A 17,625-nucleotide genomic window follows, 5' to 3' on the forward strand; every position below is an offset into this window, starting at 1 on the left:
GGTTTGTGAGGACGGTCTGTGATATGGATCCTGATTATGATATGATATTTGACCGTCGGCCGGGAAAATGGGAGATCGGCGCCCCCGTGTGCACCTGATGATATGGGTTATATAGAACCACAGGATGGCCTCTTGTTGTTGCGCACCTGATAATCTAGATTTGATTGTAGCCCGCAGGGTGGCCTCCTGTTGTGAGCACTTGATGATCTAGATTGGATGGAGACCACCGGGTTGCCTCCTGTTGGTATGGAAAAGAAAAGAGAGAATGGAAATACAATGAGAGGACTGGTCAGTGAGGATTAGACCAGTTGGCCGTATGGGGGATCGGCTCCCTGGTGCACATGTATGAGAGGGCGAGCCATGTGTGAGGACGGCTCGTTGGGGTTTCAGGTGGCGCCACTGACTAATTTCCACGTGATGTGATTATATGAAGATGTTTATGATTGTGAGTGCTGGTGATATGCCATTTGTGTGACTGGCTGAGTGAGCATATAACTAGTCGGATGACTAGATTAATATGTGTACACATTTGTGTGACTGCGTGTGTTGTGCAATAATTATTACTCCTTAGAAAACTCACATGTCTTGTTTGATTTTTCAGGAAGTAAGTTTTTCCTTTAATCGGATTTAGGCTATGTTTCTTCGGCGTAGGGCAATAAAGAATTTTTCCTAGTTCCATAATTATTTTGCTATGTATACTAACAGTTAGTGACTCCGCAGTTGTAGGATTTGTATACTTTTAATCGTTTATTATTATAAATGTGATGCATTGTTAATTGGGTCCGATCTGTGGAAATGTTGTAACTGATAAATTTGGGCCGAAATTTAATAGAATCTTGAGATTTATTTTTCTATAAATATAGGCTGAATGTTTTAAATATTATATTGAAATCATAGATATTAGTGATTTAGGCTTACTACGGGCCTCGGGGGCCTTAAGCTTACCTGGGCCCTAGTGCCGGTCTGGCCCATAGAGACGGGTCGTGACATAAAATTAACAATTCCTTACGATTTTCGTCTATTATTCCCTTTCGTCCAATATTTTCATTTCCCTCCTTTCTGAGTAAAGGGCTAGTATTGATGAGCTAATCCGGTTTGGTCTAATTGATTTTCTCAATTATATAAGGAATGAACTGTCTCGTGTAATTTGATGGGTCCAAAAAACATTACCTCTATTATATAGCCCGCAGTTATTTTAGTCCATCAAGCCTCTCAGTGAATTAAAAAACAAAAGTTAGTACTAACAATTAATTCTTAACATTAATGGGTTTTCCCTTTCAAAAAAAAAAAAAAAAAAAAAATCTTAACATTAAGACAAAATTAGTCTTGATTCCTTGCTTCTTACCTTATAGAATTTATTAAAGATAAAAAAGACATCAATAAATTTCGGTTACTTTAACTTGATAAAAAGAAGATATTTGTCAAATGAAGTGATTGAAAGCTGCAACCATGCTTTAAAAATCCATAAAAAAAGAACTGTTTATGACCTAATTTTCAATAATTAGATATAGAAGGATCCCTTTTGTCACTACCAGAACCTCCATGAAAAAGGAAGGTACATGTACTCTTGTTGCCTTTGTCTTTGCTATTAAAAAATAGTAACACCATGTTTCTTCTAACATGAAACGATTTGCTTTTGCTTTTAGTAAGAAAAATGATTTCTCTTCTTACCCAAAAAAAAAAAAAAAAGCTTTCTCAGTTGCTTGTTACTGATAATATACTAACTCTTTACGTATGTTTGGACAATCAATCTCTAATTTAATATATAAAGTTATTTAATAATTATACTTTAAAGCAATTTAAATTCAAATAGTCGAAAGGCTAATGCAAGCAATATTTAAAAAATTTTTAGATTAATATTATGTGCTTGTCATAAAAAAATTACTTCAAATGTAATTCCTTATTTACGTTGAGGCTAATAATTAATTTTTTATTTTGTGCGAATTAGTGCTGTTTTATCTTGAATAAATGATTTTTGAAAAAATTATTTAAAAATAAAGTTCATTTTCATCGATATAACTTTTTTATGGTAATAAAATATTTATTGATTTACCAACATAAAACACCATAATATCTAAAAAAAAACTCCATAAGATAATGAAAATTAAATTTCAATAATGATCATAAATATTTTTCTTATATCATGTAAAAAAAAAAAAATTTTCTTATTAAATACACAAATAATTATTTTTCACCAAACAACCAACGCAGCAACTATTGCCCGGTTGGCAGTCAAAAAAGTTAAATTTGCACAGAAGAAAAAACTCAAGGAACAAAAGGTGTCGTGTGATTCACGCGCATGCCAGACAAGAAGAGGAATGGAAAGAGAGAGGCGGGGAGTTTCATATTCAACAGACAGCGAAAGACCTCGGATACGCAAACTAGCCCCCACCAGACACCACCCATTGTCTCAATACCCAAACACAACAGACATCAGAACCTCCTCTTCTTCCCTGTCTCGGCTTTCGTGCCAATTTTTAAGCCCCCTGCCCCACTCTATCTGCAGTCTGCACAAAAAACCACCTTCACTTTCCTTAAACCCAAAACACATTATTAAGCTAAAGTTTGAAACTTTCTTTGTTTCTCCCTATAAAACTAGGGTTATAGAGATTTAAAGATGTGCCCTTTACTTCTCCTTCTAGGTTCTGCTTCTCATGGTCTTTCTCCCTTGCTACTGCAGTTCCATGGGAACTGGTTTCTCCCCAAAAGGTACTTTTTTCTTCTCCTTCTTCTTTGCGCTTTCATGTTTTATTAGACATGATTATGTTTGTAGCATTTTTGTTAGAATTTTGGAAGTGTACAATTTTTTTTTTTCTTTGAACTTTTCTTGTTTTGGTTGTTTGACTTTGTTTTATTTTGTGTTTGACCCACTTGTGTTCTATTCTATATGATTTATTATCAAATGTGTATTTTTGGGGTTTGTTTATAACTTATTAAAAAAATAATTTATTGATGTTTATTTTGTTTTTCATCTTTCTCTTGTTTGTGGACTCTTGAAAAGAAATTCTATCCCCTTGTGGCTCCAACATTTTTTATTTGGCTAAATTTTTTTTTTCCCTTTTTTATTATGGTAAAACTTTGAGCTGTATTATAGGAAGAAAGGGAGGTTATTTTCGCTTGCCTTACATTTAGAAGAGAAGGGAACGTTTAGCCTGATAATTGAGAAATTACCTCTACAGATTGCATATTCGTGCCCCTGTGAGTTTTAGGGGTCTTATATATATGTTTTGCCTATTGGGTGACAAGATAGTGGTATAAGTTAAAAGACTCTTGTTAATCTGCACGTCGTTGCTCTGTTGTGAACCTGATGAGGAACTCTGTAACAAGTTCTTATATTTAATTGAACAACGAGGAATAACCTTGTACAATTAAGATTAAACTTTGTCCCTATAGAGAAGGTCATCGACTTGGGCACACGATAATTCACTTTTTAGGCAATTTTCAATAGTCAATATTCAGGTTTCTGTAATGGAAAAGCAGTACAGATGTTGACAATCTAATTATGTTCAAGCTTTTTAAGACAGCATGAAGGAGCTTGCTGTGGCAATTAATTGATAAGCGACTGTTAGAGCAGTATGTTTAATATTCAGGAGAGTGGGGCACAAAATGGAGCATCTCAGTGGGAAAAGGTGGGTATCATGTGTGTTTAGTCGTGGATTGCCACTAGCATCAAAACAACTTTTTGGAAGTGGATGCTGGTGTTATTCTTAAGTGGGTTATGAGCAAGTGTTAGTTTGTAGAAATGAGGCCCTGGATATATACCGCTATAGTGTTGCAGTTTTGCCTTGAAACTACTTAAATTGTTTCTTATAAGCTGCAATTTTAAATGGTTCCTCTGATTTAGAGATGGTGGGAATTGGGATAACGTAGAGTCACTGATTTTTTGTTTCTTTACTTCATTTATGGTTAAATCGGTCTTCTCGTTAGGCATCATCTATGTGATCAAAACTTTATGCAGTTTTTGTTTTTGCATTTTTTGCATGGATGAGTTAATTTCTTCAAATGAGCAATTGGTGCAATGGGCTTACCAATTAGGCAAACACTAACACCCATCTGAAAAGAAACTAATTGAGGACCACATAAAGTACCAAAAGGTTCAAACTGGATTTTGCAATAGCACCTTACACTTTGGGGCAACTGTAAAATTAGTGCCCATATGCAGCCCCAGCCAAGTGCTGGCAGATCATTCAAGGAACCTGGTCTAGGCATTCAGTCTCTTTATATGAGTCTAAACCTATCAAGAAGATGATGCCTTTCATTATTAGAAATATTATTAAATCCCTGAAATGTAGCTAGACATAGTTATTATAGAAAGAGGTGAACAAGATTGCTCATCATGGGGTTTTCCTTAAGATTCCTGAACAAATGGATTCTTACTTTTTGACAAATTTCCGATGAAATGGATTATTGCTTGCGGCCGTCTATAGTGCAGCTTACTCTAAATAATCAGGTCCTTTCGCCTTGTCTTGAGTTTCCGATGTACTGAATAAACTACAGGAGCTAAGTAGTTGAAAGGAGCATACTGTCTATCACCCAAAACATTATATGCAGTTGCTTCCCCTTGTCAATACAAGTAATTCATTTTTTCTTTTGTGGGAGGGTTGGACTCTCTAACTAGTTAGGCCAGGGTGTGTGGGGAAAGAGGGTTCTTTGAAATTATGGGGTTGGGGGAGTTCTTGTTTATGTAACATTTGTTTCCTTGTGATAGTGTTCTTGTATTTTATATTTGTAATTCTTTATATCTGAAATCTTGCATCGTAACTCTTCTGTTTCATATTTTTTAGGTTCAAAGACAATGGTAATGCAGTTGAAGATTGTCATCCCTTTGAACATTGAACAACAAATATTACTTACTTTAAGGTACTGCAGAATTTATGAACTGATATAATTAGACATGAAGTAGGGAATGAAGCCATCGGTCCGTGTAGCATAGGGTAAATGTATAATATTTTACAGTTCTTGTAAAATTGTAGTGTGTTCTAAAATTCTTTTAGCTGTTAGAAACAATGGTTTGCAATTTCTAGTTTTATTCGCACATTTTTTTCGCGCTATTATCTATTAAATTCACACTCCTCTGTCTATGAGCTGAGTGCATGATTCAAAGCTGAATTATTTTGTAATATTCTATTTTCTAACCGAATGATTCTTAGAATCTTCTTCAAATTGCTACATTTGATTATGCAATGGCCCAATTCATATCTGTTTGTGGACATTTGATGCAAAATAATTGCTACAGTATGCATTTGTCTTTGTCTGCTATCTTTTTCTTTCCTTATCTTCCTGCTATTATTGTGTTTATCCATTTGCTAATTGCTAGCCATAGATAGATAGAGAGAGATGGGTTTCTATAATTTTAATAAAAGAAAGAAGGGAATTTTTGTGCTGTTACTGTTAGAGGGAGACAGTAATTAATTAATTATCATGAAAAATGTTTAATATGCTCAATTATGTAAACTTGATGTAGCGGGTGAGACTAATAGCAGGAGGAAAGGAGACAAAGTAGCAGTACCTTTCAGGTGTCTTGTCAAGGAGATTCTGATAAATCTTGGCTGTTCATTTTGATCCTTTTTTTTCTCTGTTGATAGAAACCAAATAAAGATATGAAATCGAAATTTCAATTCCATATTGCATATCAAACGTAATTCCCATTTTCGTGTACCTCTTAGTGGTTGTACACAATTAGAAGTGTTTTTTTTTTTTTTTTTTTCTTAATTAAGATTTTATGTTTTTACTTTAATTACGGTTTTTATTTTTTCTTTACGTAAATATCTTAATTCTTATCTCATACACCGTTCCTATTAGGGTGCACATTGTACGCCAACTCATTCAGCTTCAGTTACGTTATTTTTCCTTTTTCTTATAGATTGATAATTGATAACGATTTGAAACTGACCTGTTCCACCTATTATTGTGTGGTTGATTTGTTTAGAATCTATCCACGATCATCCAATAAAAATAATTTTTTATTAAATGAGAATATTTCTGAACACTTATTAAAAAAAAAAAAAAAAATTTTTTTATTAAAATGAGAATATTTCTGACCACTTATTAGAAAAGAAAAAAATAAAGATGGAACATTTTTAAAAATTTTTTTATTTTTATTTGGGCTTAGAAAGTTTAAGCTGCTTTTTTTTATAGTTCTTAGCTGTTTTTTCAGTAGGTTAATGTGTTAGCTGTTTAATACTTTAATCTCTAAAAGCTAATTATGTTATCAGACCTGTAAACGAAATATTTAATTTGTTCTCTTAATTTAGAGAAAATTTCCATTTAGAGTGTTTGTTTTATGTACAAAATTTTACTCTAAATGAGGACAAAAAAAGAAAGTCTAATGTCCTTATTAACTTCTGTTGTTGCCATCTTTCTTTTTTACTCCAATTATAAGCATAGTAGCAGACAAAATGTGGGTTGACAATTATGATTTAATTGTTTCCAAAATATAGTTAACAACTTGTGAGTGATTTGGTAGAAATGTGGTTAATTTTAATGAATACTGAGTACTTTGAATAAAGTTTATATTGGCCGGGGTTTTATAATATGAGCACACTTATTAATTGTTGCATTCTAACAAACTTAATTGTAATGCTTTGTTGACTAAATTTGTACTTTATTTTCAAGAAACGTGCATTAATCTACGCATGAAACACAAATATGACTAAAATACACCTAACTTTTGAAAAATTGTCTTCACGTGATTATTAACCCTTACTAACATATGCACAAATTTTAATTTTATGTTCCTATATTCAATGATTTTGAGAACAATTCTGATCTCATTGGTGTTCTATTTGTGAAAACGATGTAAATCTTTTCAATTATTTCAATTTTAGCTAATAAATGCATTTTTGGAATCTTCAATTAGTGAGATGACTTATTCACCATCAATTATATATTTAAGACTAATTAAAGATTATAAATAAAAAATGGGCAAAAGTTTTTTGTTTAACTATTTCTTATTCTAAAAATTTTCTATCTAAGAGAATAGAAAGAGTAGCTTTTAGTCTTGCAATTAATCAAGATGTTAAAAATTATTTGAAAAAAAAAAAGCGCCGTGGAAGCCTCAAGCTATGCCTATAAGTTCTATCACAAGAATTCACAATAAGGAATAAAATAGCAATACCTGGCAATTATTACCGCAGTATTTATTTTACTACATACGAGGAAGCAGAAGGACCTGACATTTCTTACCTCAATTCGGCTGAAAAAAAAAAAAAAAAACAGGCAGACATAAAATAGGCACCAATCCAATCAGTTGTTTTTAGCTTCTTCATTTTGAATCCTCATGACATCAAGGTATGATTTTCCAACGAGTTCTCTTGAAAAATATCCCTTGAAGAAATCTGCAACACCAATTTTCCTGAATAAAGCAGGTCTCTCTTCAGTAACAAGGCTTGGTGCTGGACCCATTTCTCCATTTAGTTTCGGACTATAAAAAGTAGCTATGGAAAGCCTCTCTTTAACTGAGTTCACAGTTGCTCTATGCTCAATGCTTCTGTAAATTCCATTAGTCACAATCTGCAGAGAAACGGAAAAAACTTGATTAAGCCAAAATCAATTTTCTTTCTTTCTTTCTTTTTTATTTTTTTTTTACCATTTTTGTAGTCGTTTTGTTTATTATTTTACCTCTAAAATGTCACCAACATTGACAATAAATGCATTTGGGAGTGGTTTAACAGGAACCCACTTGCCATTTTTCTTTATCTGTAACCCTTCCACTTCATTAACTTGGAGGAGGATGGTAAGGCCAACTGCATCTGAGTGTGAGTTGAGACCCATAACTAGCTCTGGCTGTGGGCATGGAGGATAGTAATTCATTCTCACTTTCTGGCATCCTTCTTCAAATTGTTGTTTCATTTCTTCAGGTTCCATTCCCAGAGCTCTTGCCATGAATTTCAGGATTGTCATGGCAAGATCTTTTATTTCTCTTGAATAAGCTTCCAAGGTGTCTCTGCATGCAAACACAGATCTATATTGAAACTGGCCAAGATATCTCAGATTTTCCTTTTCATTAATTAAGCTTTGAGTTTCAATCTCACAGCTAGCTTTTACATATTTCAGATTTATTTTGTTAAAAAGTACTTGCAATCTGAAACTCTTAAGACAGTCAATATTAGGTACTTCAGATTTTGAGAGAGAGAGAGAGAGAGAGAGAGCACCTGAATGGAAGAGGGAGCTGTGGGAACAAATGAGGTCTCCTCAAATTCGGTGGGAGAGTGATCATATAGAAGATATCTCCCCAGTCAAGCTTTTGCTCCTCAGACACAACAAAAGCCTGTCCAAATCCTTCCATTTCTCCTGGTCTTTGCCAATATTTTTTCTTCTCATCCACTGGGAGATTAAAGAATTCTTGAATTTCCACCTTCACGTTTTCCACTAATGAACTGCTCACTCCATGATTTATCAACTGCAACACATATATACATGCTCATCGATTGTCTTTCTCATAGTAATTTAGAAACTAACCATAATATAATATAATGGCTGATTACCTGGAAGAAACCCCACTCTTTGCATGCACGGTCGAGCCTATCCAGCTCAAAATCCATGGATTCTTGTGAAAATAACTTGGACATGTCAATGATAGGAACTTGGGGTAGATAAGCAGAGTTAGATACGATTGGAGAATCTTGATCAAGTCGCAAATACCGTGGCGGGACATTTGTCAACGGTTCTTTTGCTAGCTCCTGCACACAAGGCACTAGGAGAGAGGTTCCAAGCTTAGTGAGTTCTGGTTCCATTTCCATGGCTATTGCGTCTGATCAGCGTTTTTATTTTTTCCTTGTGTTCTGCTCTTTCAAGAATAACTAGGCAGTTATTTATAGGCCCATTTTCTTCCTCTATTACTCACTCCTCTCATCAAAGTAGGCTCCCGGCCAATTGTAATCTTCTTTTCTTTTCTAGAAAAAGATAATATTTGCAGTTTTACGTTTATTCTTGTTCATTATGATTACGTATCTATCTTAGTCAATATATTACTACCATTAATCAACTATTAAGAGAGAAAAAAATATTGTTGCCAACTATAATATCTAACTTTTGAATTTTGATTATATTTTAATTAATTTTAATTGTAATTTAATATGAATTGTTTAATTTGAATACAACAACATGAATCTTTTTTCTTTTTAAATTACATGGATAATATTAATACAAGAATATAATAAAAGAGTGATGAACGACACATGAACTTGTTTTATTTTAATCTTCTCAAAAAATAAAAATAAACTTGTCTTAGTTTAGAAATAAAACAATTTTTTTCGTTTTTCTCCGTTCTCTAGTCTTCTTCTCCGTCTACACTTCCTTCCAAACTGCATTAATGGATTTTGGATTTTTCAGCTCGAAACAATAATTCACGTTCATTTTTAACTAACGCATTCAATTTCGTGTTCTTTGAGCAAACTCCACCTTCTTTTTATATCTGTATATTTATCTCGCATTTTCATTACAAAAAATCGACCTACACATGGACATGCCAAAGCACTGTTTTATTCTCTTTACAATATTATTACAATTGCTATTTACTTCCCACATAGGAGGGAGTAATTCGAACCAATTATATGGGATGTTTGCATTTGAGTTTGGAATTTAGATAGGATCATACAATATTCTGAAAGAAAAATCTCCCAAGAAATATGAATCTAACCTAATTATTATTGATTGATTGAGATGGATTAATACTTAAATTACGTGTTCAGAAGATGGGTAATTATTGGTTTAACTTAAATTCAACAATTGTCTGAAGTCATCTCTGGCTGTTTGCCATTTGATTTTTGACTTTTACCAATTCGTTGTAAAGTCAATGCTGTCTCCTTTTCTATGCTTTTCTTGGGCACATTTCCTACCAAGAATCCGGACACTTTGTTACCTCAGGGCAGCACTCTTTCCCTGCCAAGTATTTAACGCTACTGTATTTCTAAGCTCTCGAACTCGAGAGCTATGGTTAAGATAGAATTGTTGTGGGTTCCCTCCGACGTGTGGGACCCACACACATTTGAAAATAAAAAAAATATAAAACACGTTTTTTATTTTGGTGGCAGTCAAAGAGAGGCTGTCGAACAAATAAGAAAAAAAAAGCACGTTTATTTTGTTATTTAAAGGACGGTGCCAAAGAAAGAAAGAAAAAAAAAGCAAAAGTGGACGCGTGATTAACGCATCCACTGCGTCCCCTTCTCCTATAAAAAGGAGAAGGTTTTCCTTCATTAATGCGTATAAAAACAAAAAAAAAAAAAACGAAGATTATAATTTTAGGAAAGGGTTCCTAAAATTGAGAAAAGAGAGAAAATAGTGAGGATTGTAATTTTGGGGTGTTTTTGGAAAACACTTAGAGTGCCACTATTTTTTTTGTAATCTCTTTTGTACCTACTATTTTAGTAGAAGAATTATTCGGAGTTTTTGTCCCGTGGACGTAGCCCATAACAGTTGAAGGGTGAACCACGTAAATCTCGGTATTCTTATTCTTTCATCTGGCATTTACGGTAATTATTTAATTTTTATCGTGATTATTATTTCTGGTGTATTCGATCGTCAATATCCAATACGAAATTATTAAAGGTATATGTGGTAATAGTAATTTTATTTTATTTTATTTTTATCACATGTATTTTTTTACGGACCCCACTCGAAATAAGTTATAATCCCAATAAGTATGAGTTCAATCTTTGTGAGCACCGTGACGCTTGTCCAACTCAGAATCCGAAAATTCTTCAGAAAGCAGATGGGACGAGTATCAGATGTAGTTGGAATTGGAGGGTCTTGATCAACTCTCACATATCTCGATGAGACTGCGGTTAGTTGCATCATGACTATCTCTTCAACAGAAGCTACCCCCCATTATTGGAGCTTCGATTTCATTTCCCTGTGCCCGATCTGCTTCCTCCATAAATTTATTTTAATATAAAGATGACAACTTTATAATAGAATTTCATTATTATTATATAAAGAAAAATAATAGCTCAATAGATAAATTTGACCTGAACAACCTTAGCCGATTATTCCTGTTATCTCTTGAATTGTATAGGAATTTAATCAATGATACAATATTTTTACATTTTAATAATAATAATGTCTTTCGCTAAAATCTTACAAGATTAAAAAAATGTTGCAATAAAGAGTCTCTCTTTTACTGAATTAATAGATGATTTGTGCTCCACGCTTTTATAAATTCCATTTGTCACAATTTAGCAAATAGACAAATTACAGAAATATCTATTAGTGTATTGCTATTAATCATTTATGCAATATATAATGTTATATGTGGTTTACCTCCAAAACATCTACAATGTTGATCATGAAAGCATTGGGGAGGGATTTAACAGGAACCCACTTGCCATCTTTCTTTATTTGAAGTCCTTCTGTTTCATTGAGTTGGAGGAGAATAGTGAGTCCAGCACCGTCTGAGTGTGGGTTGAGGCCCATTACAAGCTCCGGTTGTGCACATGGAGGATAATAGTTCATTCTCATGCTTAGCAGTCCTTCTTCAAATAGTTGTGTTATATAACTAGCTTCCATTCTTAAAGCTTTTGCCAACAACCTTAATATTTTCTTGGCTAGATTTTCCATTTCTGCGGAATATGCTTCTAGTGTATCCCTGCATGAAAAGAAAATTGACAGACACACGCACACACATACACACAGAGGGGGAGAGAGAGAGAGAGAGAGAGAGAGAGAGAGAGAGGACCTTAACGGCAGAGGCAGCTAAGGGAACAAATGAGGCTTCCTCAAATCAGTAGGGAGTGTGACCATGTACAACATATCTGCCCAATCAAGCTTCTGTTCCTCAGACACAACAAATGCTTGTCCAAACCCTTCAATATCTCCTCCTTTTTGACAGCATTTCTTCTTCTCATCCATTGGTAGATTAAAGAAATCTTGAATCTCTAATTTCACCTTTTCCACCAACGAAAGGCTCACTCCATGATTTATTAACTGCATATCAAAATTATTTTATATTAGTTCCTAATCCTAAGTAGTACCAATTATTAATTAGTAATTACCTGGAAGAAACCAAAGTCTCTGCAAGCTGTATGAAGCTTTTCCAACTCAGAATCCGAAAATTCTTGAGAAAGCAGCTTGAGCATGTCAATTACAGGGACTTGAGGTGGTGGACAAGCATCGGATGTGGTTGGAATTTGAGGGTCTTGATCGATTCTTACATATCTTGATGGGACTGTGGCTGCTTGGCTATCTCTTGAACAAAAGGTACCTGCAGAGACCTTCCAAGTATTGGCGCCTCCGTCTCCATTCGTGGCTAGATCTAATTCCTCTGTTACATTACAGTATTATTACTGGTATACATCTTTTCTTGGTTTTGTCCTGTCTTCTATGTCATTTTCATGGATGGTCTGAGGATTTTAAATAATGGTATTAGGTATGAAATGTCAGCCAGTCTGCTCAGGGGATTTAATTTTGCCCGGTTAGATGGTTTGAACCGAAATTATTGGTAGCTCCGATCAATTTTATAAAAACTAATCAATTAGAATTAAAACCAATCTGATATGATAAAAAAAATAAAAGACTAATTCAGTTTGAATCGATTCGATTTTTAGTATATAACGATGTCTTTGTCTTTGAAATTATTGTTTAAAAATATGGAGATTAAAAATTTATTAAATTTATTATTGAAATAAATTTCATTTAAGTAAAATATGTTGTCTTAAAACAATATTACTGTAACACAAATAGATTGCAAATAGGATTATTTTGGCATACTCGAGATCCCTAATAACTGAGTAACCCATGGAAGAGAGGTTCAGTATAATTTAATTTTACAATTGGTTAACTGCTTTAATTTTAAAAAAAATTGAACCGTATAAAATATATTTTACTATTTCGGTTTTTTTTTTTTCTACTATTTTGATTTTAGTTTGTACCAATAGCCATATCTAGAAACTACACCGAACCAAATTGAAAAATCAATGTATAAATACATAATTTTTTTTCATTTATTAAAATATTATATAATCTACTGCAACCATTATATGAAAACTCATCGTTAATTAGTTTTGTATGTGAGTGGTCTTATACATTAAATGTAGGTAAATTATATCCCGTATCAAAAATATCGTATAAAAAAAATAAATTATTACTAAGATGTTATCAGCTTAACTTCTGTTGTATCAGTGTGTATTCAGCCAGTCTCAACGTCATCTTATATTGAAAATTTTGTTTTATAAAGAATATTACATTTTAAGGCATGAAAATTAATTATCTTATTGAAAAAGAAAAATGATTTTCTATGAAAGTGCAACGTAAAGGGAAAGATGGAGAAAAACTTAAACGATGACTACATAGTATTCTACCTATGACGGGTGATGGTTTAATTTCAGGTGTCACCATGTTGAATAAATAGAGATATTTTTTGAAAATATTAAGCATTTTTACATATAAGGCAAAATATTATATATGTGGTCATCATTTTGAAAAATAAGACTATAATTTCCTAAAAATATATATATTATTTGGAAGATAATGTAAAATTTTTACTCCTGCATTTGTTGATTAGCTCTTACTGCCATTCGCAAATTTTATAATCGAAGCCATGAATAATTTCATTAAATTAATTTAATATAAAGTGAGAAAAATAATTCATAATATCAATTTAATGCAGAAGCATAAATATATAATTGCAACCACATATTTCTTACTGAGTTAGGAAGGTACAACCTTGATATTAAGAGACATATATGGGAAACAGAGAATTTGAAATCCTACACCAATATCTGGTGCATTTTATTATTTTTGCACTAATTGTGCAATTACACCCTATATAACTATATATTTGATGATCAAACCTTTAATTATTGCGAGAAAATACATATTGGTTCAGTTGTTTTTGATTTGATCATTTTGAATCCTCAAGAACTCAATGAATGACTTTCCATCGAGTTCACGAGAAAGATAGCCTTTAAAATAATCAGAAACGCTCATTCTCTTAAAAGCTTGTGGGGTTTGGGAGTAACAAGACTTGAAGCAGCAACCAACTCTGCGTCAAACTTTGGGTTGTGAAAGGTAGCAATTGAAAGCCTTCTTTGTTGGAACTTATAGTTGCTCGATGTTCTATGCTGCGGTAAATTCCATTTGTCACAATCTCCAACATGTCTCCAATGTTTATGATAAAGGCATTAGGAATGGGCTTGACAGGAATCCATAGCCCATCTTTCTTTATCTGAAGTCCCACTATGTCGTTTAGCTGGAAGAGGATGGTGAGGCCAGTTGCATCAGAATGAGGCTTCAGGCCAATCACAAGGTCTGGTTGTGGACATGAAGGATAGTAATTCATTCTCATTGCTTGCCATCCTTCTTCAAATAACTCTCTTATGTAATCAACTTCCATTATTCCAAGAGCTTTTATTACCAGCTTAAAGATTTTATTGGCAACGCCTTGCAGTTCTTCTGAGTAAGCTTCAATGGTATCCCTGCACACCAAATCAAATCTAATTTTGTAAGAGCTCGTATCCTTTGTTTGCGCTTTCAGGTTTCATTATAAGATATGTTGGGTGTATACACGAGTGTAGATAAGTCTTTTTTATTATTATTATATAATGATAGAAAACAAATAATTAAGCTGAAATGCGAGAGAAAACCTGAAGGAGGGGGGAAATTGTCGAATAGATGAGGTTTTCTGGAACGTGGTGGAAGAGTAACAACGTAAAAGAGGTCAGCCCATTCAAGCTTCTGCTCCTCAGAATTAACAAAATGCTGTCCAAATCCTTCAATTTCTCCTGCTTTTTGCCAAAGTTTCTCCTTCTTTTCCATTGGAAGATTGAAGAATTTTTCAGTCTCTACCTTCACTTTCTCCAACAGTTCTGTGCTCACTCCATGATTCACTAACTGCATGCAACAAATTGATTTTTTAAATTGTATAATAGTTTATCTCCACACACTTGTCTTTATCAAATCTTTTGAAATAATTAAAAATATTATACTTCATAAATTAATATAAATATATGTACCTGGAAGAAACCCCAGTCTCTGCAAGCATGGTGGAATTTTTGGAGCTCAGAATCCATAAATTCTTGAGAAAGTAACTTAGCCATGTCAATGACAGGAATTTGGGGGTAAAGAATTGGTGTCGATGACAGTAGAGGGAGGTTGCTGATCATGGTGAACATATCTTGGTGGTATGGAAATAAATTGCTCCTTCGCTAATTCCTTGACAGAAGGCACCAAAACAGTGCTTCCTAGCCTTGATTTTGCCTCCATTAATGCTGCTTCCGACATTTTCAAGAAACTTTTCACTTATTTCTCTCTGCAAAAGAAACCAAAATATAAATATTCTTAAATTTTCATCATAAGATTACAGAATACATGGGTTTGTGTGAAGCTCCGAAATCGAATTAACATGAACTGAAGCATCTATTGTGTTTGTGTATATACAAAAAGAAAACCAATCTTACCTTAATTAACAAGCTCTGAACTCTTCTTTCCCTCTTTTAGCTACCTCAGCTTAATCTCTTGTAGAAGTGTATATTCAGCCAACCTCACCATCACCTTATATAGAAAATCCATTTGGACTTTCAATCCATTTGTTTTGCAGAAAATATTTTTAACTATATGATATAATAATTAATTTTTAATTAAAGCAATAATAGACAGTAACCACATAGTATTTTTTATTTCTATCTACCATCAACATCATTTAAGTTCAATGTCATAGTGTTGAAATAAATAAAGATAAGTTGGAAAAAATAATTAGAAAGTTCATGTCAAATCTTTTTACGCTTTTCACGCCATACAAATTATATATGGTACGATATATATATTGATTCAAGATTTAATAAGTAAGAATGAAAGATCTGACCATAAAAATACGTGTATAAATAAAAAATATATATAAAATAGTGGAAAAGGGAGGAAAGATGATGGGAATAGAAAGTTACTATCATTGAAATAATGAAATTGCAGTATAGGTGGATTGTTGTTATTGTTGAATCTGAAATAGATGAACTCATCTTGTTGGTGGTGCGTTTAGCATTTTCCTCATCAGTATTGTAGGCAATATTGACTCGCCACTGTTTTCTTCAAGTAATTTTTTACGGGCCAATTATTATATCTATCTAATTTAAAATTTTACTTTTAATGTAAAATAATTATTTATAAAAATTGGAAATCAAATTTCAATGATTTGAAAAATGGGTTTCATAATACTCAATTGTGTGGTCAGGAATTTAATGATAGAACCTTCCTTCTATTATGTTTATTAATTTTTCATGTTGGAATTATTTTCTGTGTTTGAATAACCTCTTCTTTTTAACGAGAATGTATATAATATATTTCAGTCTAATACGGTATAAAATGAATTTATAATTATGAATCGACTCAATTATCAGATTATAAATTATATGTTCATAACCCTAATTCATTTCATTTTGAGCGAAATAAATTTATTAATTTTTTTATTCTAATTAGTAAGAGGGATTTTGGACTAAGAAATAGATAGAAGAAGCTAAAAATGGGTATCTTAAGTAATTTCAATAATAAGGTTCATTGACATTTTCACTATAATAGATGCTATACATATACATATACGGTAGTTTAGCATTGAACAAGGGACATTAAAGTGTCCAACTACTCAAATTAGGAGTACAAGATTCGTGAAAAAGCTCATGAGATTTTATTTTATTTTGCTAAGTACTTGGAATTATTTTATTTTATATTTTTAATAAAATTTGATTTTAATATATTCAAATTCATAAGATTGAATTTCTAAAATTTAATTTTTCATTTTTTTTATATCAAGATATAAAAATTTAGATTAATAAATAAATTGAACAAAATTTTATAGAATTTATTTAACAACAAGGAAAAGTGATAAACTATGACTTAAGAATTTGCACAAAATGTATGGCGATGTGTACACTAATTTTACAGTTTACATGATATAATAATATTTTGATAAAATTTTATTTTTTTTTTCATATATGAAAAATCTAATGAACCGAAATAATATTATAAATTCGAATTCGAAAAAGACTTAATTATAATTAAACCACGACTGAATAGGTATAATAGGTATATTCTCCGTCACGTTAGATTATTTCAAACTTCATTAATTTTACACCTACCTTCCATTTCAACAAATTTCCAAGAACATTGTATGGTTAACACGTGTAAGGCTCTCCCTCTTTTTTCTCTGTGACTCATCCCTTGTGATTTTTCGTCTTAGGAAATACTTCCAAAGTTGAATCAAACTTTTTTTTTCTTTGTATACTTCATGCATTGAATAATTGCATTGCAATAACTAATTTAAATTTGGGTGCCAATGTTTCACAGTGATGGGGCTTAACGTTTCAAATTTTTTTTTTTTTTTTTTTTTTTATATTTTGAATACAAAGATTACACAATACATTATTGAACAAGTTCACTTCAAAAATATAATATAACAATCAATTTAACTTATAATATAAAATATATAATTTAAGATATGAATGATATTTTCTGTTTCTCTGAATTAACTCATTAGTGATTTTACAATTAAGATGTGAATTATATTTGTTCTGGAGAAGGACAGTGAGGCCAACTGCATCTGAATGGGCATTGAGGCCAATGGCAAGCTCAGGGTGTGAACGTGTGGACGATAATAGTTCATCCTCATTGCATGATGCCCTCCTTCATATAATTACTTTCTAT

General features: G+C 32.4%; 1 protein-coding gene and 2 pseudogenes across 2 annotated transcripts; all 3 read right to left on the reverse strand.

Moving 5' to 3' along the window:
• Nucleotides 1-7,230: 7,230 nt before the first annotated feature.
• On the reverse strand, nt 7,231-8,812 carry LOC149492494 (protein SRG1-like). Its single transcript, XM_089716103.1, has 4 exons — nt 8,487-8,812; nt 8,154-8,401; nt 7,621-7,945; nt 7,231-7,512 (listed from the first exon to the last, which is right to left on the reverse strand). Exons 1-4 carry the CDS (start codon nt 8,739-8,741, stop codon nt 7,246-7,248), a joined length of 1,095 nt encoding a protein of 364 aa, XP_089572229.1. The 5' UTR covers nt 8,742-8,812; the 3' UTR covers nt 7,231-7,245.
• Nucleotides 8,813-11,093: 2,281 nt separating this feature from the next.
• On the reverse strand, nt 11,094-12,345 carry LOC105650179 (protein SRG1-like; annotated as a pseudogene). The gene is made up of 3 exons (XR_016318755.1): nt 11,991-12,345; nt 11,675-11,922; nt 11,094-11,584 (listed from the first exon to the last, which is right to left on the reverse strand). The product of XR_016318755.1 is annotated as a protein SRG1-like (transcript).
• Nucleotides 12,346-13,614: 1,269 nt separating this feature from the next.
• Nucleotides 13,615-15,475, reverse strand: LOC149492495 (protein SRG1-like; annotated as a pseudogene).
• Between the last annotated feature and the right edge of the window lie 2,150 nt (nt 15,476-17,625).

The sequence above is a fragment of the Jatropha curcas genome, chromosome 11 (assembly GCF_041381405.1).
Source record: "Jatropha curcas cultivar XTBG-Jc1 chromosome 11, XTBG_Jcur_1.0, whole genome shotgun sequence".
In the NCBI taxonomy this organism is placed as follows: Eukaryota; Viridiplantae; Streptophyta; class Magnoliopsida; order Malpighiales; family Euphorbiaceae; genus Jatropha; species Jatropha curcas.